Source organism: Nasonia vitripennis, chromosome 2, assembly GCF_009193385.2.
Source record: "Nasonia vitripennis strain AsymCx chromosome 2, Nvit_psr_1.1, whole genome shotgun sequence".
NCBI lineage: Eukaryota > Metazoa > Arthropoda > Insecta > Hymenoptera > Pteromalidae > Nasonia > Nasonia vitripennis.
This window is the reverse complement of record NC_045758.1, coordinates 20,419,567-20,445,955: the sequence shown is the minus strand read 5'-3', so window position 1 is coordinate 20,445,955 and position 26,389 is coordinate 20,419,567. Positions and strand designations below refer to the sequence as shown.

Here is a 26,389-nt window from a genome sequence, read left to right as displayed (position 1 = left end):
TTTTTCTTTTTTTGGAATCTTGGCATGATTGTAAATATTAAACGTTTTAATATAGTCGCTGGAGTAGACAAACAAAAGTTTATGTGTCTAAATCAAGACGAAATCGATCAAATCATACCAGCAGCATGCCAGCTGAAAAAAAAGTTTGTAACGATGCATAGCATGTTTAAACAATTTCCCGAGTTAAGTTCAGGGGAAGAAGAGAGGTTACCTTTACAAAATATCTCAAATGCTCTACTAAATGGAACCTCTGGTGATAGTAATGTGCATGGTGCTAGTAATGTGCATGTCAATACGAATGCAAGTTTTGAACCTAGTCAAGAAAATTATGTACCTGCTGGTCCTAATACCAAAAAATTAATCAAGTAGATGAACTTGCTCTAAAAAAACTTATGAATAAAGAGTATGAGAAGTTCTACACACAAAGTAAATATTTAGTTCCATTTTGTCTATTCTTTATAGTATTGAAAGTTTGTATTTTGAAATTTGATTGATATTTTTTAACATTTTAGTTCAAAAAAATAAAACGTTATTTAAATTGTTGAGTGCAGAAAATAATTTTATGGGCAGATTAGCGTTGTTGAGATACTCTGAGGATCAAAACCTAACATTTTTTAGGAAAAGTATTTGCGACACTATAATTGAGTATGAATTATCGCAATCATTGAACTCGAATTTCCCTCTTACGTAAGCCAGTTTTCAGATAAAATATGAAGTTTTAAAAGATAATGGTTATTCTGTATTTCTAGTTAGTCTTATACTAGTAGTTTAAATGTGTTTATTTAAAATAAATTTAGAATCGTGTTGAAAATTTTATTCAAATTCTACATTTTTTCAGTATAAACAATGACAAATATATAGAACTGGCCAATTCAGTTGTAGAGCTTTTCAAAAGTGAAAAAAGAGAACTGTACCACGAACCCGCATACTCGTCGCAGAGGACAGTTAATGGAAAAAAAATTATTGAAAGAAAGAATGCAACTGGTTTGTTCCACAATTCTAATGAGCGATTAAGAGATTTCTTGCGAAAAAGCAATGTCGTAAAAGTGGTCAATGTTCTGAGACAAGATAATACTAGTATTCAAGGTAATAAATAAGAAAGACTATTTTGCAGAATATTGTATAGTGTACAATATTGTATAATGTATATCTTCGATGACACTATTTTATATTTCAGAATAGCCACTAGAACTTGATTTATCCGTATTAGAGAAAACGAAGGATGTTTTAGAGATCGGAGAACAAAAAGAAATCGAGACAGTTTGGATAAAAAGTAAATCGCACAGGTTCAGAACTACTTTTACGAATCAAAGTGGTTTAGGCATCATAAATAATTATGGAATTTTACGAACGCAACTCGCTCCAAAACTGGTAGATTCATTTATTCAATGCAACAAAAATTTATATGAGTCAGAAATATAAAGTAGAGTAATAATAAATGTAATACAAAATTATTATTATAGATCTGTTTAGACTTTCGAGATCATTTTAATGCACAATACGTATCTAACACCGATGAAATATGGTTGTCAAATCGATTAAGTCATAAGTGGCCAATATTAGCAGAACAAATCATTGCAGTTGCAAAAAGTAATTGCGCGAAGTTACAGGATAAAAGGACTTCAATCGCAGATCCGGCCGTTAGTCCCGATTATAATGATTTGCATTCAGTATTGAAAGCTAATGAAATTTTGCAGGACAAAGGTAAGAATTTCTTATAATATTTATACCTAAATATAGAAATATCTACCAATTTTTTGTAAAATAACTATATTTTAGGACATAAAAATAGTTTAGCATTTTTAACGTTAGGAGACGCAAGTAAATTTTATATCCAACATATTCAGGTAAAACTTATAATTTTTCTCGTCATTTTGCGTAATTTTATTTAATTTTTAATATTCTGTTCAGGATCACGAAAATTTTGATGATGATTGATGATTGATTACACAGCATCGTGCGAAATTTACAGATAGTTACTTCAAAGACTTACCGTTCGCCGTATTTTGTGGTCCTTTGTCTTCCTTACAATGCTGCCATGTAGTAATTAATGATATACGCTATCATTTTAACAACTGTATCGATGCAATAGATTTTCTTTTCAAATTTTTTATAGTATTAAAAATAGATTACCCAGTTATTACCGCTCATTTGTGGGCCTTCTTTCAAACGCATGTTTTTGAAATGATCAAAGAAAGGCGAACAGTTGCATCACGAGTGATAAACGAGTTAATTGTTGAATTAGAAAGCGTTTCTAAAGTGGCGTAGTTGTAAGATATTTTGTATTAGTTTTTACAATTGGATGTGCAAAATATTTTGTAGTAGTTTATAATTGTTCTGTGTGCGATATAGTCATTATAAAATGGATCTTCAAAACGACGTTTTAAAAATAACATGTCAATTGTATGGCAATTTGAATCTATCAAGGACAAATATACAATTTGTGATAGATATAATGCAAAATTTTGTGGAGAATATTTATAATCCGTTTTTGTATAAAACTTTATCTGCATATTTATCTAATGCTATTAGCGATGAAGCTGCTGCCGAAATTAAAAAAACCTTCCATAAATGGCGCAATTCATTTTCAGACTTTAGCTCTGAGGATAAAAGATTACGGTATTACACGAAGATCGGTTTATACAAAGAGCCAGAAGCTCATTCTATTGCAACAAAGGAAATATCAAGAGTCAATGAAAAAAAAGTTCTTTTACAAGACAAAAATGTCATAATGATTCATATACCGTTAAAAACATCGCTCAAGCCCTTACTTGAGATCGATGGATTGTTCGATGCAATGATCGAATATATGAATCTACTAAAAAATGACAAGACTGCATTAACAAATTATGTACAAGGTCAACAATTATAAAATTTTGATAAAAACTCAGGTATTGCACTTCCGTTATTTGGATATTTTGATGATGTCGAGACAGGGAATTGTTTAGGATCGCATGCAACGAATAATGAAGTCGGAGCAGTATATGTAACCATATCTTGCTTTCCTCCTAACTTTTCTTCCAAACTCGGCAGTATGGTAACGCTGTTATTTTTAAGATGTTTATTGATGAACTTAATGACTTAAGAGAAAATGGCATTGATATAGTTATTAAAAGCAAGAATAAAAAAACAACCCTTAAAATATATTTTATAACTACCCTAATACTCGATGATAATCTTGGAAATAATAGTATCTTTGGATTCACTACATCGTTTTTACGTAATGCTGGTGCCGAATATGCTACGCTAATGGTAACCTTGTACATAATTTGATTAGTGAAGATGAAACTTTATTGAGAACCGTAGATAAGTACAAAAAAGATTTAAAAAATATGTCTGTCTGAAAATGGTATTAAGGAAGATTGCATTTTTAATGGCATCAAAGATTTTAATGTTATAGAAAATTCGAGTGTTGGTGTAATGCATGATGTGTATGAAGGAGTAAGTAATTACGTAATGGCGGAGATTCTATTACAATTTATTGTTGAAGATAAAGTATTAAAATTAGACTATATTAACTATAAGCTGCGTAGCATGAATTTTGGTTTTGAATCCTCCAATATACCACCTGCTATAAATTTAGATTATTTAAAAAATAATAGAAGGTTAAAAATGTCTGCAGCTGAGTGTTTATTTTTCTCGCGTTATTTTGGCCTTATTGTCGGAGGTATTATAAATCCTGATAACAAATACTGGACATTATATAAACAATTAAGATCAATCATTCATTTAGTAACTTCTCCAGTTTTAAAATATTCGCATATTTTACAACTTGAAACTGTCATAACTGAATTTAGTGATAGGTATATTCAACTGTTTGGAAATTTAAAACCAAAGTTTCATCTGCTACTTCATTACTGTAAATAGATTTTAAAAAATAGACCTATTTCTAAATACTCATCCATGCGATTCGAGTCATATCATCGAATAATTAAATTAATTTTATCTAAATCTTCTTCCAACCAACAAATTTTAAAATCTGTAAGCAAAAGATATTTGTTAGCAATGATGAATTTACAATATACAAAATATGAAGAAAAGTATATTAGTTACGGTTCCAAAGTAGCAGATGATTCAGTACATTACATATTTCCGTCATCAAATGATAAGTACGCTATAAAAAGTGCATCGATAAATGGTTTTGATTATTGTAAAGACACTATTATTTGAGTCTACCGATGATATGCCAAAATTTGGTAAAATCAACAAAATTTTTGTTGTTGATAATGAAATTATATTTCATTACGTACTTTTAAGTACTATTGGTTTTAATACACATTATTTTGCATACAGCGTTAGCTATATTGATGGCATATTAGAAAATAACATCACGTATGAAGAATTGTCCATCAAAACGCCGTATTTGTTATTCGAAAAAGAAAATGCCTTGTTTATTGCAACCAGGCATGTTTTTTAATAAAAAGTATTTGAACTAAAAACTATTTTCTACCTATCATTCATCATCCAATAATTATCCCATAATCATTTAATCAAAATAAAGAGAGAAAAACACAAAGTTTTCCTCCCGTTCGAACACTCGACGCACCGACTTTCCGAACGTCACACGGGAAAACACGTGCGGCGCAGGGTCCGGCACGATGCAGTGAAGGAGAGGGGACGCTGCGCACAGGCTGCCGCGCCATGCGGGGAAGTGGGGAGGGGTCTGCGGAATACAGCGCTCTCGACGCTGTCGACAGCATCACGGAGCCTGCGGACTACTTTCCGTGTATAAATGAAAATTTGCGCATCATGAAGCTCGATGTGAAAATTTTACATCAATTATAATTTATTAATGTTTTCTTTTTTACATATCATTTTTATTAATCCAACTGTTGTGAGTATCGTCAAAACTTAACCATTTTACATAAACTCTATCACCACTTTTTCTTAAAACTTTCTCAATCAAATAGACATCTGGATATTTAGTCTTGAGAAGTTCTTCCTCGTAGAATCCTCCAGCTATTGGTTTGTCTTGATAATCTTTTAGATGATAAGTATAGGGCTTCGTAGGTGAAACTCGCGTTATTGTAAAGACATCAGTTGACCAATTGGGTGTATAGCCCTTATCGAAAACCTCCTTGATTCGGCTTACACGTACTTTATCTCCAATTTTAAATTTAGCTCGTTTAAACAAAATTAGGCTGTTTGACTTTTTCCTACTAATTCGATTAAGAATACGATTAACTTTGCTTTTGTCTACTTCTGCAGGCTTCATTCCTATTGTCCGATGTCGACTATTATTATACTGCAATGTTAAATTTTGTAAGATATCCAACCATTTGTAGCTACCACGCAGACTAAATAACTTCCACATCATGCTTTTTAAAGTGCGAATAAAACGTTCACAAATTGATGCCTTAAGATTACTGTAGGTAGAGTATAGAAGAATTTTCATTAGTTTGTCAAAATCTTTATTGTAAAATTATTTTCCACGATCTGTTTGCAAATTCTTGGGTACTCTTTTTTGCAATAGTATTGATTTCATAGCTTGAGTTACACATTTTCCAGTTTTTTGTTTCACTGGCACAGTCCAAGCATACTTTGAGAATACATCAATAACTGTGAGCAGGTACTTAAACCCTTTATTTTGCTTGGCATATGGAATTATTTCAACAAGATCTACTTGCCAAGTTTCATCGATATTTTTGCTGAGAAAAGAACGACGTGGATGATTACGTCGAGCAGGTTTATGAAGTTCCTCCACTAGTCCTGCTTTCATTATGATTTACAGGTTTATTTATTCCAGAATCCAAGATTTGTAATTTCTCTTGCAAATCTCTAAGCGTTTTATTTATTCTAGAAAATTCTGTCTCAGTATTTATAATTTTATCATTTACTAGACTCTCCACTTCCTGTAAATCTTTTTCAAATTTATCAGCTCTTTGTTCAATCAACTTTTTTACAGACTAAGTTCATTTGGATCATCCCAATAATGGTATTCAGTATGGATATTTTTATGAGCGATCTTATATGACATAAGCCCCTTACCACTTATACCAACCTTGAGAATTTTACTCACAAAATCAATATATTTCTTACTTGCATTTTCACGAATATCTTCCTTCGATTTATAGTATTTTTTGTGTGCATTTGTGTCTTTTAAAATCTTAGCATAATTCTTCTTATCATTGTCAGTGATTAAAGGATATTTCTTAAACAACAATTCCACAAGACCGAGATCTTTTTCATACACTTTATTGCCAATGATAATTTTATCTTTGTCAAAACTTATAGGAGCATTTCCAATCATGAGTTTATTATCATGCATTTTTCGCACTCCATATACTGTATCTAAGGCTCGTGTTTGTCCCTTAAGCAACAATCGAATGTTTTCATCGACATTAGCGCTCATAACTGTTTTTTCATCATCCGAAACATCTGAAACACTTGCAGCGTTATTTTGAATAACAGTTTCTTCGTGATCTGAAATATCTGAATCGCCCACAGCTGACTCAAAAGCTGATTCTCCAGGATCATCGTCATTATCATCATCATCATCATCATCATCATCATCATCATCAACATCATAGTCTTTTTTATTATTTTCAATACGCACTAATTTTAATCTTCTCTTCTTTCGTTTTTCTTTTTTAACTACCACTGGCGATAAACTTTTTTCTTGTTTAATATGCTCACTTACATCGATTAGCTTTTCCAGTGGTTTCACAAGCGGTTTGAACGAGTCCTCCAAATTTTTTTCCACCTCCAATTTATGTTACTTTACCAAATTGTACTTTCTTTTCAAAGCTCTACAAGCTTTCTCAACTTCACATAGAACTACAGTTTGTTGATCAAAATCAGACATCTTGATAGTTTAGAGTCTCACAATCAAATGCTAAATTTATTCAGTATCTGTATATTTATTACAAACTGATCAAAGCCAAGATTCTGTAGCAACCATCATTGATATCACGGTCTTTGTCTATAACGAGAAAACTATGATTGATATTATTCCAACACATTGAACAAATATCTTTGTAGCGTTGATATGTCATATCTGTATTAACATGATCGTTATAAACATGTTTTAAGTTCATATCATCTTGTCGAAAAATTACCAACAAGTTGACGTTGTCACGCACTAAATGTTTCGGTACTTGCGCATACGACTGACACAAGTAAAAGCAATCCACGCTTTTATGCCTGCCCATGCAGTAAAAAGCTTTGACATTATCCTGCTTCTCACAGGCAATATCATCAAAGATAAAAATTGAGTTGGGTTGAGCTTCATCAGGTGATACGACGAGATCGTGTTCACCGAACGATAAGTATTTAATTCCTTCTAGAGGCTCAACAAGTTGTTCCAAAAATTAATATTTAGGCTGATTCAAAGATTTCGAGTATACGTAAATATTTTCAAATCTCAAACCATTAGGATGAATGACTAGAGATAAGAGTGCGTTAATTTTACCACAATTAGATGGACCACAAAAGACTGCTCTTATACTGTTAGGTAGCAATTTTCCATGACGATTGTGTTGTTTTTTTTTTTTGCTGCTGCTGGGTCAAAAGATCGAAATTAACCACTGGCAACTTTGCTGCCTGCTTCTTAAGATCCATCATGCTTCCTAAAATTGCATATCACGACTGACTCGATATATTATAAATATGAGCATTTATAGTACCCTCAGTCAGTCTCGCATGAGCTTGTTAAGAGCTAGCATCATGCATCAGAAAAAAGGTACAGGTTTAGTGAATACATTGATTAACAAATTACCCATCGAACTTCATGTGCCTGGTTGTCAGTACTGTGGTCCAGGTACCAAACTTGCTAAACGTTTAGCTCGTGGTGATTCAGGAATAAATTCTCTAGACGCTGCTTGTAAGGAACACGATATTGCCTACTCAAAAAATCCTGATAACATTCAAGAAAGAAACGCAGCTGATCAGATTTTAGCAGAGAAGGCGTGGCAGAGAGTGAAATCTAGAGACGCTGGTTTGAAAGAAAAAGCGACAGCTTTCGCTATAGCAAATACCATGAAGTTAAAATCAAAGCTTGGTTTGGGTGTTGGAAGAGGAGGACTAAGAGGAGGTGGCAGGCGTAGATCTAATAAACTTAAGAAAACGATTTCAAAGAAAAAGATTACACTGAAAAATTTTGATCAAGTCAATGGGAAAACCTATCATTCCTGGCAACGATTCTCGCTCTATGATAAAGTCAGCACGAAATGTTGACACTCGATAAAGGACTGTTTCTAAAACCTCATCGTAAAGGTTTCGGCATCTTTCTGAAGAAGAACAAAAAGTGTAAAGGAAGAAAAAAAAAAACTTCGATGAAATAAGATTACCTAAACGTGCACTTACCGACTACGATCTGCTCAAATATGTAAACCTAATGAATATACCAAATTTTCGAGGAGTTTTTATGAGAAATGCTCTGCCTTCAAACGGTTGTCGAGCCAGAGAATCGGCAGTCATTAATCTGGATGATTCAAGTGGACCTGGCACGCATTGGGTAGCTTATCGAAAAATTGGTAATGAGGTTACATACTTTGATAGTTTCTGTGATTTACAACCACCGCGAGATCTTATGAATTACTGGAAAGTATCTCAAGTTAAGTACAATTATCAGAGGTATCAGGAATTTTCAACTTTCATCTGTGGTCATCTCTGTCTGAAATTTCTCAGCAATCAGCTCAATCGTAAAGATAATTTTTGTCTATATAAAAAGAAATCTACATGAATGATTTGAATTAGTCTACTCAAGATGGTTGTTGAATCAATGACTCTCAGCCTTTCCGGCACCTCCTCAATCCTTGAGACGCACTATTTTCCTCCAATAGAACTGGATTCGGATAAGCAATACAGTCTTAGACTTGTTGAGCTGCTAACTTTTAATTCTATACCGAACGTCGATAAAAACTGTAATAAATTTTATGTTGGTCAAGAAATAATTGAACTACCTACTGGCAGTTATGAGATTGAGGATATTGATCGAACTCTACAAGGTATCCTCGATACTCGAGGTATAAAAGTTAGTATCAAACCAAATAATAATACGTTACGAAGTGTTATTATGTGTAGTCATGAAATAGATTTCCGACCGACTGACTCGATTGGTCGTCTACTAGGATTCACTCCAAGACTTTTGAAGCCTTGGATATATAAGTCACAACTCAGATTTACCAGTAGCTATTCTCAAAGTGAACGCTTTACGAGTTGAATGTAACATTACGACAGGAGCATACATAAATCAGCAGAAAGTTCATACAATACATGGATTTTTCCCAGCAGTTCCGCCATGCTACAAGATAATCGAGGTGCCTAAACAAATAATTTACTTGCCAATATCTGTGAAAGTGATCGATCACCTACAACTACGCATAGTAGATCAAGATGGTGATTTGATTAATCTCCGAGGTGAAATTATTACAATTCGTCTACATTTAAAAAGCCATTGAAATGGGTATTGTTTTTAATGCTGACAAAAGCTATATTAATAGCTCAGTATGTCGTCATACAGTCAGTCAGCAACGAGTGATCAAACGATTAACACGTCAGAACAGTCAGTTTCTACAAAGTCTCGGTCTTAAAGTGCGTGGTGGAGGAAGAACGGGACCTCAAGCGAGAAAAATACTGAAAAAATAACTTGTACGTTTATCTGTTGTTGCTGTGCGCCTCAGAAAAATGGAATCAGTTCTTAACGTACAATCCCCTGTCATCTTTGATGAATCTGTCTCGCATTATGAGGTTCATGCAAATCAACCCTATTCGCAAATTAAGGCGCCGCAAGAGGGTGCTGTCATCGGCTCTGAAAGTTATACCATGTCACGTGATCTTTGGAGGCAGGTTTGAACATGATAATACTAGTTTAAAGAAATAGAAGTTAAGAACAAAATATGATGTAGCGTAATGGCTTCAATAGTAGACATTTTTGAACTAATATCTTATATTGATGGGGGTACGAGACCTTTTGAAGAAGGAAGCAGAATTGTTAATGCTAATCATGTATTATTATGTGGACATAGTGGAGTTAAACAAAATCCACAAACTGACAAATATTTTGCATTATGCTTGCAAACTTCTTCACTGTCAGCGTACCCTCATGAAATTAATATAGAAATAAGTGAAGTTAACAAAAAAAAAAAAAAAAAAAAAAGAAAATAATAGCTCACTGCACTTGCAAAGTTGGAAACAGTGGTAAATGTAAACACATTGTAGGAGTATTGTTGATTTTGAATAGGTACCATATGTATATATGTATATACAACATTTTTGAAGATTAATACATGTATAATGAATATTGATTTACAATTTATTATTAGGAACACAAAAGATTCTGTAGAAAAATTAGGATGTACTGATTTACGCCAACAGTGGGGTCAGATCAAAGAAAAAGTCAACAGTGCTTACGTAGCTGAGCCCTTTTATCAATTTTGTCATGGCGAACAATTTCCATCAAAACATGATACAAAAAGTCTTGAGTTAAAACAACAGATATTTAGAATTCTTTGTAGTAATGATGAAAGCGAGCTTGGTCAGCACACCAAAATGTATAGATCTTCAATACTTCAAAAAAAGCAAACTTCAAAGCTGCCTGAAAGAGTTTTGAAAAATTTATGTAAAAATAAAGAAGCTGGAAATAATAATGTGCGACCAATTTATGATTTGAATGCTTTGTACGCAATTAAAAATCAAGACGAAATTGAAAATATTATGAATCAAGTTTTACAGTATTCTATTTGAAATTCACATTTAACAGATTTTAAATTAAAAATCAATTCTAAAGAAGAGGCCATTTTTTACAATACACAAGTTGTAGTAAATAAAGTAAAAGCAAAAGATATAATGTTTTCTACCTTAAAACAAAACAATGATACTTGGCACTTGGAGCGAAGCAAACGCATAACTGGTTCCATCAGCTATCAAATATACACCTATATGAAAAATAACCACACTCAGCAGGAGTGGGACGTCAAGGTGAATAGTTTATTAAAACCTAAATTCAAAGGTAATGCTAATACCCTTCGAGGCAAAGAGAGCGAAAGCAAAGCTAAAGAAGCCTACGAAAAGATGACAGCGCAGAAAGTTGTTGAACTTGGCTTGATGGTTTTACCAACTTCACCTTGGTTCGGCTACACTTCTGATGGAATTACTAAAATAAAAGATCAGGATAAACATATTTTACTAGAGTTTAAATGTCCTAATAATGAACATAATTTGAATACTGAAGAACTAGTGAAATCATTACGTTACATAATTACAAATGAAAATAAACATACTTTAAAAAAACATCATCCTTACTATGGTCAAATCCAGTTAGGTATGTGCTTGTATAATTTGAATATGTGTCACTTTGTTATTTATAATTATGTTAACGATACCTGTGAAATAATTGCAGTTGAACGAGATGATATTTTTTTAAGTAGTTTTATCAAAACACTGTCAGAATCATATTTTACTTTTATTTTACCGTGGTTAATACAAAATAATACTAGAGAGAATTCTAAAAAAATAGATTAATTAGTGTAATGTTGTTATTTTTTATGTGATCAACAGTATTAAATCTGGTCAAATGTTGGCATGTGGTTATAATAATAATTAGACATGCTAAAGAGAAATGAAGAAAAATAAATGACGTTAAATAATTTTTTATGGTTGTATTTCTTAGGATATTGTTAAAATGCATTTCAATCTAAATACAAAAGTAATTACTAGCAGTCCAGTTAAATTATCGTATAAAACTTACACTTTTATAGTACTATAACAATTCACGTATTATCAAAACGAACATTGTCAAATATAGGTGCACTTAAATTTACTAAGCCACAAATTATCACCATAATTCTATCAATGTATTTCGTCATCTTCCATGGTATTGGTGTTTGCAGAAAAGAGAAGTTCTTTAGTCTTTCCATTATTCTTTCGACGTGTACCCTGGCAGCAGCTTGTTTTCAAAGAGTCATCAGTACTCATCTGTTCATTTGGGTGAGCAAATGGTGGCCTGTACAGGTGTATCATCTTCTCTTTACACTCATTTTCTATTAAAAACCCTTTATCTGTCATGATGGCATCTTTACCGGGAGTCAATTTTTGTAACAATCCACTTTGCATGAAAATTGCTTTGTCTGGTGCTTTTCTTCCGTAGGCTTTACTACAAAAAGATATTAATCCTGATAGTGTTACACCAATTAGAAATTTCAAGGTTTGTCTTCCCTTGTAGTGCGAGTACATCTTGATACGACACTGCAAACAGGAAGAGTTTTCAACTGGTACCTCTGTGCAATCCAATACAATGCGTGTATCTGAAAATTTCTTGAAACATGTAGGTAAATTTTCCTTTATTTCTTCAGAATCAGGAAAATGAATTGCCTCTTCTAAAATACTGGCTAACAAATCAACTGTGTCAATAAAGTAAGTACGAGCTGTAACATGTGACACACCAAATAAAATTCCTAAGCACTGAAAAGAAAGACACAGTTTCAATTTACAAAGAGTTAACACAATTTTTTCTTCTGTGGAGATTACACTTTTCTGAACATCTGATTTTTTTTGCAATAAATCTGCACACTTCACCAAAGAAGTTAAAACTTTAAAATTTACACAAGTAAATGCACGCAAGTGATCATCATTTTTCAATAATCCCATAAGATACTGAAATTTTCTTACAGTTTGAACATTTTGATCTTTGACACACTCACCGCCACAAGCTTCATTAGATTCTGTTTGAACCTCTTGATCAACAAACAGTCGTCCACTATTTTCTACACTGTTTAATTCTTCTACTATCGGTATGAAATGTAAACCACAAATAAGCGTTTGCTCCGAAATAACACTAACGCCTGATTTTTGTATACACTTTAGTAGAATTTCTTCCTCTTTTGGAAAACGATGCATGGGCACGCCGGATCCAGCAGCAATAGTACAATTTTTCACACAACATTGTCTTTTTGTCCACACTTTCGACATTTTATAAAATATTATTTTTTTGTTAAATATGAACTGTATTTCGAAGCAGAATGACTGTATCAGTGTGTATCATTGCGAGGTTATGATCACTTGTTTTGGTATAACTTTCAGAGCTTCCGAATATATCCGCAAGGTGTGCCACTTTTGCCTTAACTTGCGAATACCTCACTTGCATTCAATAATAGTGATGAAATTCGGATAGCTATACAACATCAAGATTTGTGTGTTCTACCATCAAAAAGTTCTCTACATATTTGTGGAAGCAGTACAACACATCCTTTTTGTGAACAATGCTATTAGTCATCTATTTGAAGAAATTCGATATGAGATGAATGCCATAGAGATTGATCGATATAAGAACGTTGCTGCTACAACCCTGATGAAAGGTTACAAATCTTTCTCACCTAGTCAACTAAAGTATCTTGAAAATTCTGGCTGGACACCTATTACTGACGTGGGAAATATAGCTGATAATAATGGAAACTTTGATGTGACAGTTCCTCTATCAATGATTTTTGGTTTCGCTGAAGATTATCGCAAAATCGTTGTAAACGTTAAGCATGAACTTATTCTCACAAGATCGAGAAATGATTTGAATGCTGTTTTGCAAGAGGCTTTAATGGTGGACGGGTGACCGACATATGAAGAATTCAAAATCGAGATCAATCGTATAGAGTGGCTTACCTACCTCATGCTGTCAGACCGACGAAAAATGCAACTATTTAACTATATTCAAAAAGATATACCGATTTCGATGAGTTTTCGTTCATGGGAGTTGTATGAGTATCCAGTACTTCCAACAACCACGCAACATGTATGGACTGTAAAAACATCGAATCAGCTGGAAAAACCATGTTTTATCATTCTCGGTTTTCAAACAGAGAGGAAAGGTGTACGAAGACAAAATGCTAGTCATTTTGATCATTGTAATATTAGTAATGTCAAACTTTTCCTCACCTCTCAGAGCTATCCGTATGGAAATCTGAATCTTGATATTTTAAACAATCAGTTTGCCATGCTTTACGATATGTATGCTAATTTTCAGAATGCGTATTATTCTGATAGAATTGTAATATATCCCCTTTTAAGCAAAGAAGAATTCATTACAAATGCTCCACTCATAGTTATCGACTGCTCAAAACAAAACGAGTCACTCAAACAGGCAGCTGTAGACGTACGTCTTCACAAATAATGTTTTATGTACCTATCTTTTTTTTGAATAAAGTAAAATAAAAATTAATATTTTGATGTATTTATTTATAAATCTTAACCTTTAATCCTACAAATCCTATTCCAAATTATCCATAGCATCCCAGGTCGATAAAGTAAATTACCATTTATGGGGGGCGCCACCGCTGGCAGCACGGTCGATATGCAATGCTCTGTCGGTAAAACAGGGACCTACTAACATGAGTTACCAAGCGTCGGTATTTGGTGGCCCAGTAGCCGCGCAGCCCCTACTACTAATGTTTTATCGATAAGAATTTTTTATATGTATTTTTTGAAATGGAATTTCTATTTTGAGAAAGTATTGATAATGCTCAATTGATAATTAATTTTTGTTTAAAATCTTCAAAATGTTTTGTAACATTGCAATTATTCGTAATTATTCATAACTAGTTCAGTTTGTATTTAATTTTTTACGGACATTTCAATAAAGCTTTTTTCTGCTTATTCATTCGCTGACGAGTTTTATTCCATCCCCCCACCTGGTTTTTGATTAAAATGTAAAATTGATTACACTTATGAAGTTTTACTCAAACATTTATGTTGGATAAATATTCCCAGCTGGCTCATAAAAGACAAATCATGTGTATTGCTAGAGAGGAAGATTCTACTGGGAAACGATTGTATTTTATAGGTGATATTGAAAAGTTTACTAATTTTTATACTGGCATGACAAACCTTCATTATTATGAGGTAAATTGGTATTTAGAATGTTTTATATATATATATATATATATATATATATATATATATATATATATATATATATAAAGGTTACTTTGTATATTAATTTATTGCAGATAATTACTGACAAATGTGTTATTTATTTTACATTGAGTATTCAAGAAAAGATTCTTACTGTATAAACGATGAACAAGGATTTAGTATATTTATTGAATTAATGAAGCAGTTTTTTATTAAAAAGTTTTCTACTTTACAATCAAAAGATATGTTTTTTTTTTACGACTATAAATTGAAATCGGTTCAATTCCCTGTTCCTTGTGTATCTGCTCCTAGCGGCGTCGGCGACCGACATGAAAGATGCTATATCGTTGCCCATCTCCTTGTTTACACGCTGTTGCAGACGACTCTGCGACAGATTTACGACAGTTTTCTTTTTACGGCCGGAGAATTTGCTGTTATTGAACTTGTTAGCGATAATTTTTCTTCACTTTACGGATTATAAATTTGTTTTACGACATTTGCTTGCATTTATGACGATTTTGGAGTATTTTTACGACAGATAACCTCGAGTAAACCATCTATCGTAGGTTTAACAACGGCCAATACTTTTGTGATAGTTTCATGCACACAAAAAAGCGGGGTTATGTCTAAGATTATAGTCGTATGATACCTATCGTGCTATCATTCGAATATATTGTGCAAAAACAAAGAATCTTTCAACATCGAATAGTCTTAGAGCGATACTAAATGATAATAAGAAGTGAAAACAAGTAATTATAAAGTGCTAGTGATTTTACGTCGATGGAAAGAAAGTTACAGAAATTAAAAAATCGGAAAACCTAACTGTTAAGACGCTTGGATTTCTCCATATTTTAATCCAATTTTCTTAACAGTCAAGAATTCTTCTTTGTGCCAAGGATTCTTTTCTCTCAATGCACTTATATGTTACATAAAAACCCTATATAATATATTCTAAAGATAATTCTGTAGGAAATCATGCATGTATTTTGCGGTATTTTATGCACCATTTTCTGTATGAACGTGTTTTTCAGAACAACCCTGTACTTTTCTACTTTGATATAATAATGATAATAAATTTTATAAAATGATACTATTGACATACATGGTGGCCCATTTTAATCAAACCAGTCTAATAACTCCTAAATTAAGCCATGAACAGAAAAATTGTTCAGATGAAAGTTGTCCAGGATCAAGGGGGACATCTTTTTGTGCAATTAGTTTTGACCTTGAACTCAAATTTCAAGGTCATTTGAAGGTCAAATTTTTTTTAAATTGGAACCCCTATTTTTGATAGCAGATTCGGAAAGAACAGGAAATTTTACGTCCGAAATGTCCGAAAATCAACATCCTCTAAAAGCTCTGGCAGTCGATCTCTGAGCAATGCCAAATAGCTATTCTGGTTAACATTTTGACCGAAAAAATATGGCCCAATCAGGTAACCATTAATGATCCCACACCACACCATTAAACTCCATCGGTTTTGATGGTCAATAGCCCTGTACCAGTGGGGATTTACAGGTGACCAGTAGTGACTACTGTGCCTATTTAATTGACCATCACTGCGAAATATAGCCTCGTCAGAAAACATAACAAATCTGAAAAAATCTGGATCATTTTGTAAAACTCCTAAAGCCCACTGGCAAAAGTTAATACGCATTAGAAAATGGCGTGGCCTCAGCTCATGAACTAATCTTATGTGGTAATCGTGATAGTGGAGATTATTGAGAATTCTCAATGCTGTTCTTCGTGGTATACCGATTTCTCTTTCAATTTGTCGACTACTAATTTGTAGATTGAGATGAACAGCTGCTAAGGCGGCTATAACATTAGGATCATTTTCGTTGTATTCGTTGTGTCTGCGTTGACGACGAAGATGTCCATCACGAGCTCTTCGACGTAATCTGAGTAATGTGTCGTGAGTAGGACACCTTCTTAGAGGAAAGCGTTCAGCGTAGAGTCGCACCGCGGCTCTGGCATTGTTTTGGGTTTCGCCTAAGATCATTATCATATCAACAATTTCATTGGATTGATAATCGCCCATGTTGAAAATTTTGTTTATAATAAGAAAAACTATTTTATTTACATTCACTCTTTATTGAAATTGAAACTAAACCAAAATAAGAAAGTGACAACAAAAAAAGGAGGAATTTTCAAAATGTATAATTTTTAAATCAAATTTGTAACTTCTTATTTTCTTACGTTAAGACATTGTGATTTAAATTGAAGACAGCGTGAGAACAATCGTTACAATTCATGTTAGATTAAAGAAATTCAACTTAAAAAAAAAAACATCTAAACTGGAAGTGATGCACTTTGGCAAATACAATTATTAAAATTTCTTTTTAATATTACAAAAGTAAAATGCTGTTTAATATTTCATCTTAAATAATGTATTTTTTAACATCCTACCTTTATTGTTTAACCATTTTTTACGCTTTTGAAACGTTAAACTTTTACTTGACTCTGCTTCGACTGTGAATGAATTGACAACATTGATTTTCAACGTTCCATTTTCCCATTCCCATTAAGAACTCAGATATTTAAAATTATCATGTTTACTTCAAAATTTACTTTTGACCACTAAAAATTTGTTAACGAATGTTAAACAAGCATCCAATGAGAGCAAGGGGACTCACAGTAAACAAGCACCCCAGTGAGAGGCAAGGGGACTCACGTTAAAAGGCACCCCAAAGGGAACATAATCCTAATACGTCCCATACGTCGTTGTTCCTGGGTAGCGCTGAAATTAGGGAATTATTTTGTTTTCAAGGTAAATATTTTCATGGTCATTGTCACATTGGGTTTGAATATTCATCATAAAAGTACATTAACTACGATTATTCTATCAGAAAATGCGATTAAATAGCAATTACAGTATTTCTTAACATTTGACCTTGAAATGACCTTGTGAAGGTCATGAAAAAAATTTTGAAATACTGTTTCGGACGTAAAATTTCCTGTTCTTTCCGAATCTGCTATTAAAAATAGGGGTTCCTATTTTAAAAAAAAAATTGACCTTCAAATGACTTTGAAATTTGAGTTCAAGGTCAAAACTAATTGCACAAAAAGATGTCCCCCTTGATCCTGGACAACTTTCATCTGAACAATTTTTCTGTTCATGGCTTAATTTAGGAGTTATTAGACTGGTTTGATTAAAATGGCCCACCCTGTATATTATGGCCGTCGATAGGAGTACTATGTGGATGAGAACACCAAAAACAGGCCATAATATGTCTATTATGTTGTCTGCAGTATTCATTTCATCAAAATATCATAAATAGAATTCTTACAGGATATCCTGCATGAATTTTCTATGATATGTACTGCAAGGTTTTTTTTTGGCAAAAAATGTTTACAGATTAATGTAGGAAATCCTGCAAAAAAAACATGAAATATATGCGGGATTTCTTACAAGACAATTCACAGGAATTTCCTTTAGAAAATTCTGCAAGGTTTTTCCGTAAGGGATCAATGTTAAAAAAATTAACAATTTATGATAAATAATTGTTGAATTGAAAAAAATTCTCTGGTCGAAGTTTGAACCCAGTATTGCGTGAAAATCTATTGCATAAGCACCTACTGAAACATATGATTTCTCTGACAAATAATGCATGAAAGCGATTCATGCATGCAGATATTTTTCTTATCTCCACATTATTCCCAATAGAATTATTTAATTTGTAGTTCACAGTACGAGTTGAGGCGAAATAGCACGAGCCGAAGGCGAGTCTAACTATGATTACTATTTTTATAAAAAAAGTTACTACTATAACTTAGTCACAATTATCAGGATACCATCAGTACGCCTTGTAATTACTAACAAGGAAAGGTACCCAACCCGAACTCACCGATTTTGATGATTTTCATATATGTTGTAGAACATAAAAAAATAAGAGACACGTATTTTTTTTTATCGGCTAATTTTCACTTTTAAGGGGTAAAAACCTCCCCTAAAGTTAACCCCCAAAAAGCGTTTTTTTTAAATATCTCGGCTTAAAATTAATATTTTTCAATGAAACAAATTGGAGGTTATTTCTTACAAAAAGAGCAAGTATTTCATGGTGATTTGAAGAGTAAGAGTAGCATCCCCTATTTTTTAGGGGTTGAAAACATATATTTTTTGGCATAATTTTATAATAAAAATGTTTAAACCGACTAAAAAAAATTGGAAAAAATGTTTAAACATCCTTAATAACAAAATTTAGTTGACGTCTTTCGGTGTTTTCATAAATATTACCCCTAAGGGGGTAAACCACCCCTAACACAAAATAACTGTAAATATGTAATTCAATACATAATATTTCGTAGAAAATTTGTATATAGAGGTTTTCGAGGTCGCTGATTACAAAACTGTTATCAGATTTTGAAAATTCAAAATAGCTGAACCAATGTGGTGGACGAAAATGTCGAAAAAAAATTTTAACTTTCATAAAAACTTGTTTACAAATGTGTGATCTTTGTAGCCTGTACATGTGAACTAAAGAGCCTTAAACCCTAAACCCCTAAAGAACAAATAGGCTAAATGGTTGTGGTTTTTAACCAAACCACCTCAAATTTCTAAATTTGTAAACAAGAAAATTCTGTGTGTGAAGCAGTTTTATAATTTCCGTAGAAATTGTTATCAGAATGTTATTGAAATTCCTTTATTGTAAATTCAACTTATAATGTATTTTTGTTTATAATATTAGAGTATAATAATAATCTACAATCTTTTATCTTTTGCCATAGTGCATTTTTTGTATTGAGCATAAAATATATTATTTTACGATGTTTTTACAATAATGGTAGTCCTCATAAAAGTGTTTAAAGCACAATGCTTTTTTGCACCAACCACATCGTACAATTGCAATGTTTGTGCACCCTTCTATTTCACAATGTGTTGCACAAAACTTTCCAAAACTGAAATCTATAGGATTATCAAATTTATCTGGTTTTTCATTGACGTAACCGCTTTTATACCAGGAATATTTAAACAAATCTATATATCTCGGTGAAGACAGTTGGTTGTGAACCAATGATTGAAGTTTAATTATATTATTTCTCACGTGAAAATTCATATCATGATCCATTAACATTACATTATCAGAAAATGTTCGGACAAAGTTTTTCCAAATACGGAATCCATAGACATCAAGTGGTTGTATTTTTCCTGTGGTTCCAGTTGGAATTTTTTTATGTTAATAATTTTATTTTGTGGCATTGTTTCTTCTATAACTTTGTCACAATGACCACTCCAAGAATCAAGTAATAGTATTGAGTGATGGCCTACATAGGGATAAAATATTTTTTCCAACCAGATTTTGAAGTGATCTGCAATTAAACGACTTACTAATTAACTGATCAACGATATTACAATGTAAAAATTGTTATTAGTTCCCTTACTTGTTGTTAATTTTCCAGATTTGGATGCTTCCACGTACACGTTTTCTGGTCTAAATATGTTTTGTTCTACAATAGGGCCAAACTTGCCACTTGGTTCCTTTAAAACAAGAAATTGCGGTGACAACAGTTGTCCAGTAGCTGATATTAGTGGCTGTATAGTATAACTATGCGTTGTTGCTGAAATTGACTATACCAGACATTGCACTTGCTTTTCTCCTTCTACTGCTAATGTTCTTCCAGAATGCATTTCTAGCTGAAATCCGCTCTGATCTGTATTATACAAATTTTCGAGTCCAATCCTTGGTATACACGATTTAACGTCATCGATAAATGCTTCAGCTTTAGCCGTAAGTTCTGCACTACTTTCTAGTGTTTTTCTTGTTATGAACTTATTTATTTTCCTAGAAACTATTCGGTGTGCTTGCTTAAATTTGAGTAACCAATGTTTAGAAGCTTTGAATCTAATATCATCAAAACCAATTTCTTTTTTAGCTTGTAAGGCCCATCGAATTATATCTTCATCATGGATAATTGAACCACTGTCGAGAGCTGCTTGAAAATTATCCAGGGTATACTGACAAATTTGTGCTACTTTTTCTCTATACGTGCCACCTTTATTAATTGAATGAGCCCAACGACGTAGCTGACTAATAGATGATACTTTTTTGAATCTGTTTTGCACTGTTTTGAGACTTAAATTTTGCTTCGTTTTGCTACTTCTCCAAAATTCTACAGCTCTTTTTTTGTATTCAAAATCTAGTTCTTCATTATCTGCTGTACATTGATTTGTTGGTGCTATATCCGGATCAGGAAAATGATGTTGCACTTCATCTTCAATTATTTCCACATTATGGTCTTTATACTCTTCTTGAAAATCCAAAGAGTCATCAGTAATCATTTCTACATCGTTGAAATCATGTGTTGCATCTATTAAAATTTCTTTTATTTTTTCGGCCAACTCTGTTTCGTGATAATTCGTGACACTATCTGGTATGTTTAACGCTTGAAAGTATGCTAATAATAAGTTTAGAACGTTTAACGGATTAATTTTCATTTTTCAATCTAAAATGAAAACAAGCGGTAAAATTTATACAAGCTGTGTTTTTGCATGTAAGGCACGACTGCTACATTTCTACCAGAATAAAACGAGTGAATGTAAATTGAATCAAATCATTAATTTATGCATTGGAGAAGAATTCTCGTTCCACTTTGTGATGTTCGGAAAACTCTATTTTTGGTTTTATTCAACTTTTATTCACTTTGAAATTGAATAATGTAAATCTATATAAAATCACTAAAGAAAATTTTCTACAACTGTATGATACCACTGACAAACAAAAAGACGTACTATTCGTACTTTCCGGCATCGAACTAGAATACCCACAAAACTCACTCACTGCCTAAAAAATAACACAGGCAGCTGAGGTAAACACTCGATGAAAACAATCTAAAAAAAGAACATACTGATTCGCACATATTGTCAACAACTTTTATGAGTGAAAGACATTTATCTGTGGAATTATCATTGAATGTACGATAACATTCATTAAACTAATGAATGCATATAAAATTCCCTTTCAATAACAACGTGTTCTTTAATTGCAAATGAAGTTCGAGTATTAATATTCTTTTATGTATTTTTACCAATAACAAAAATTATCATAGTAATATAATAATAATAATAATAATAAGAAGAATAAGCATAATTGCAATAGCAATAATAACAGTAATACTGATAATAGCAATGATAATGAAAAATAATAATAATAATCAGAATAATATTTATTATTAAATTTAGATTTTTTGATAAATTCATTAAATCGTATCAAATAGTATTATTATGGAATTCCAGACTGTAAATATTTTACTATAGATACAATAATCATTACTTCGAGAATTCATCTAAAAAACGTTTGGCTTACGAAATAATTGTAACAATGAAAAACTCCCAAGTTTGACAACATTAAATTTTATTACAAAACGCAAAAGAGTTTGATAAACTAATTTTATTAACCTATGTTTTTTCATTTGCAAAAAAGTGTGGACTTTTTGAATTTATAAAATTATATAATTATGCAATTTATGAAATACTTTATAATTTATGAAATTACTTTTGAAATTATGCTAATTTATAAAAGCAGAAAAATAAATAATCTTTGATTGAAACATAAAACGAGACGTTATTTGTTACATACAAAATCTACGGTAAAGCATAGGCCTTCGGCTTGTCTGGAGGTTAGGGGTTTGGAGTCGTTTGGTTAAAATGCACAACCATTTAGCCTATTTGTTCTTTAGGGGTTTAGGGTTTAAGGCTCTTTAGTTCACATGTACAGGCTACAAAGATCACACATTTGTAAACAAGTTTTTTTGAAAGTTAAAATTTTTTTTCGATATATCCGTCCACCATATTGGATCCGCCATTTTGAATTTTCAAAATCTGATAGATTTGTAATCAGCGACCTCGAAAACCTCTATATACAAACCTTCTACAAAATATTATGGATTGAAGTATACTTATAGTTATTTTGTGTTAGGGGTGGTTTACCCCCCTAAGGGGAAGTATCTATGAAAAAACCGAAAAACTTAATTTGTTTATTATAGATGTTTACAAATTTTTTCCAAATTTTTTAGTCGTTTAAAACTTTTTTATTATATAAAATTTTTTTTCGATATTTCCGTCCGCCATATTGGATCCGCCATTTTGAATTTTCAAAATCTGATAACAGTTTTGTAATCAGCGACCTCGAAAACCTCTATATACAAACTTTCTACGAAATATTATGTATTGAATTACATATTTACAGTTATTTTGTGTTAGGGGTGGTTTACCCCCTTAGGGATAATATTTATGAAAACACCGAAAGACGTCAACTAAATTTTGTTATTAAGGATGTTTAAACATTTTTTCCAATTTTTTTTAGTCGGTTTAAACATTTTTATTATAAAATTATGCCAAAAAATATATGTTTTCAACCCCTAAAAAATAGGGGATGCTACCCTTACTCTTCAAATCACCATGAAATACTTGCTCTTTTTGTAAGAAATAACCTCCAATTTGTTTCATTGAAAAATATTAATTTTAAGCCGAGATATTTAAAAAAAACGCTTTTTGGGGGTTAACTTTAGGGGAGGTTTTTACCCCTTAAAAGTGAAAATTAGCCGATAAAAAAAAATACGTGTCTCTTATTTTTTTATGTTCTACAACATATATGAAAATCATCAAAATCGGTGAGTTCGGGTTGGGTACCTTTCCTTGTAAGTATTATACGGGAATATAATTTTTAATGGTTTTAAAAAATTTTTAACTTTTGGAAAATTTGTTATTAATAATTTAGTGAAAAATAACGCGTTTTTTTTAGCTTTTTGCTTATAAAACGAAAACTATTCAATCAATATAAATTGTGTAAATGGAAAAGTTGTAGAGTATTAAATTACGAAGAGAATGAGACGTCGAACAATCCGATCGGTTGATTAGAACCGAAAATTCTTGAAAATTCATAACATTGTAATTTATGAAGATTAAGAGCTGAAATTTGGCACAGAAGTAGATAGTTATATCAACTTTAACTGTACAAAAAGCAGGCACTGTCGGACCAATAGTTTTTGCGCAATTGCAATTTCAATTTTTTAATGCATTTTTTTGTCGGGAACCTTCTTGCTCTACGAATGGTCAGATTTTTATTCTAATACCAGCATTCAAAAGAATAAGTTAAATACTAAAAGATTTATATTTCAAGTTTTTGTTGAAATGCATTGAAATGGTCGAAACGTGCAGTTGAAAATCGGCAAAAGCGGCTGAGCGCGCGCGAGCGTACGAGGAGTGGGGGAATGAGGGGAAGTGCGCCTATGTAGATATAGGCCAAGCTGTAGAGCATTTTTACATGACATAATTTGTTGCAGCAAACTGATTGTGCGATCATGTAAGGGATGATAAGCAGATGACAAGGTATATGTTTTTCACTCGCATTTCCGTTCCTTATTGTAAGTTATTAACAATTTATTGCAAAAAACGCTATTTTGGTCTTTCATACTTATAACTTGAAAACTTGAGGCGCTATCAGAATGCCCCAACGAGATCCTCTGGTACCATTACCCCAAAATAAAAAAAATCATACAAATAGCTGTAGTAGATGCTGAGAAATGTTAATGCAAAGATAGATAACGTGCGCGCCGCGCGCCCCTATTACTATATATATGCCTCTCCTCCGGCGCTGCTCCGTCCCCCACCACTCGACTGCGAGCGCGCACTCAGCTGATTTTCGCGAACTTTGCGACGTTTTTTCGCATGCTTCCAGGCACTTGATCGAAAAACTGAAATCTACGTTTTGTAGTGCACGTTATCAACTTTTCGAGCCTTTTTTTGAAATTTCAATCGGACTTACGGTACAGCATACAGACCTGCCGGAAAAAAACGCACCGCAAACTTTGAATCGCGATTTTGAGCAAACTAATAATCCGTCAGCACCCAACTTTTGCACATATAAAGTACATTATAATCCCTACTTTTTCCCAAAATTTTAGCGCTCCAGCTCAAAAAATGACGGAGCTATGAATTTTCGAAAAAACGCCTAATTTTCCTAATTATCTCAGGACCTAATTATCCGATTGAGCCGTTCAACCTCTCATTTTGTAGATATTTCTATTCTCTACAAATCATCTCGTTGGCGCATTCTGATAGCGCCTCAAGTTTTAAAGTTATAAACAAAAAAAGACCAAAATCGCGTTTTTTTTTGCAATAAATTGTTAATAACTAACAATAAGAAACGAAAATGCGAGTGAGAAACATATACCTTTTCATCTGCTTATCATCTTTTACATGATCGCACAATCGGTTTGCTGCAACAAATTATGTCACAATAAGACAGTTTTAAATCCCTACAGCCTGGCCTAGTATACAGGCGCGCAGCATCGCATCTTTTCACTCGCTTTCCTCGGCGACTACTGCACCTTTTTTGATGCTTTTTTTTATTTCGGGGTAACTGAATATGAGGAATCTAATACTCTACTCACATTACACGAATAATTGATAATAAAGCTGCTATTGCGAATTCTGAAGTGAATTCCAAGAAGATGGCGATTTGAATAGTTGATGTATAAGGTGCAATATATTCATGTTGTCTCATTAACAAAACACTTATAAAAAAAATATACATATTTATGTGTTGAAATTAATAACCTCACTGCGTTTATTCATAGAATTTAAGTTTAGTATACTCAAAAAAAAAGATCAAAAAATATATCAACTCTATTGATTACCCGATTGCACCTATATTACCGACATGAGATGAAGCAAGTGCACTAAAACAAATACACCGTCAACAAACTAACAAACTACTTTACCAAAGGAAGCCAGAGAAGAATACAGGAAATAAAACAAGTGCAACACAACAGCAACGCAGCAGTCACCAGACACCTTCAGCAAGCTCAGCAGGAACGGTCGTATAATGGAAGCACAAATAAATCTAATTGAAGAAATACAAAATAGTATTCATGAACAGGAGAGGCTATACAGAGATCTTGAGACTTTTAATAAGGAAAGAAATAGTAAGAACAGTTTAATATTATACTTAAATATTAGAAGAATGTCAATTTTGATAAACTACAAATCCTTATTAAGGGGATGTCGGAGCCAGAATGTCGGCAATGTAGGTACCTAACCTACCGAAAAACATATTTATTGCAATAAATAAATAATAAAGCACGTATGGCCCAAAAACGTTGTGTTCCGCGGTATCTATCATGATTATCAACAATATGAAGCCACCAAACTCACATTTACTAGTGTATTTTTTACAAACAATGAAAACTACGACGCGAGGTGGTGCGATGCCGTGGGATGGCATACGGATATCAGAATCGCTCAATACGGAAGAATAAAGCACTGCACATCACAAACTTTTGTGTTCCGCGGTGCCTATCACTTTTAGAAACATGTGTAGGCCTAAATTAACACTGATAAATAAACAATCACAGCAAACAATGATAACTACGGCACGAGGTGGGACGACAAGAACGACGCCATGTCCGCCATGAAAGTAACTGGTAGCAGTACGTGGCTGTAGATGGCGCTTGCAATGTTTTCCCGTGCCAAAATATATAGTTATTATCTCTACACATAAATAAAATATTTATTCATAAATATAATATTAAAGTCATACCCTCAAAT

At 32.6% G+C, this 26,389-nt stretch overlaps 2 protein-coding genes across 2 annotated transcripts in view; one reads left to right on the top strand and one right to left on the bottom strand.

Moving 5' to 3' along the window:
* The first annotated feature begins 463 nt into the window (after positions 1-463).
* Positions 464-1,286, top strand: LOC116416161. Its single transcript, XM_032596369.1, has 3 exons — positions 464-687; positions 839-1,086; positions 1,178-1,286. Exons 1-3 carry the CDS (start codon positions 563-565, stop codon positions 1,180-1,182), a joined length of 378 nt encoding a protein of 125 aa, XP_032452260.1. The 5' UTR covers positions 464-562; the 3' UTR covers positions 1,183-1,286.
* Positions 1,287-3,460: 2,174 nt separating this feature from the next.
* Positions 3,461-26,389, bottom strand: part of LOC103317176 (N(6)-adenine-specific DNA methyltransferase METTL4) — a 52,232-nt gene continuing 29,303 nt past the window's right edge. The window contains exon 7 of the mRNA XM_031923418.1: positions 3,461-3,979. Within this exon, the coding sequence (XP_031779278.1) occupies positions 3,921-3,979 (59 nt within the window). The 3' untranslated portion in view covers positions 3,461-3,920. The remainder of the gene's footprint in view (positions 3,980-26,389) is intronic.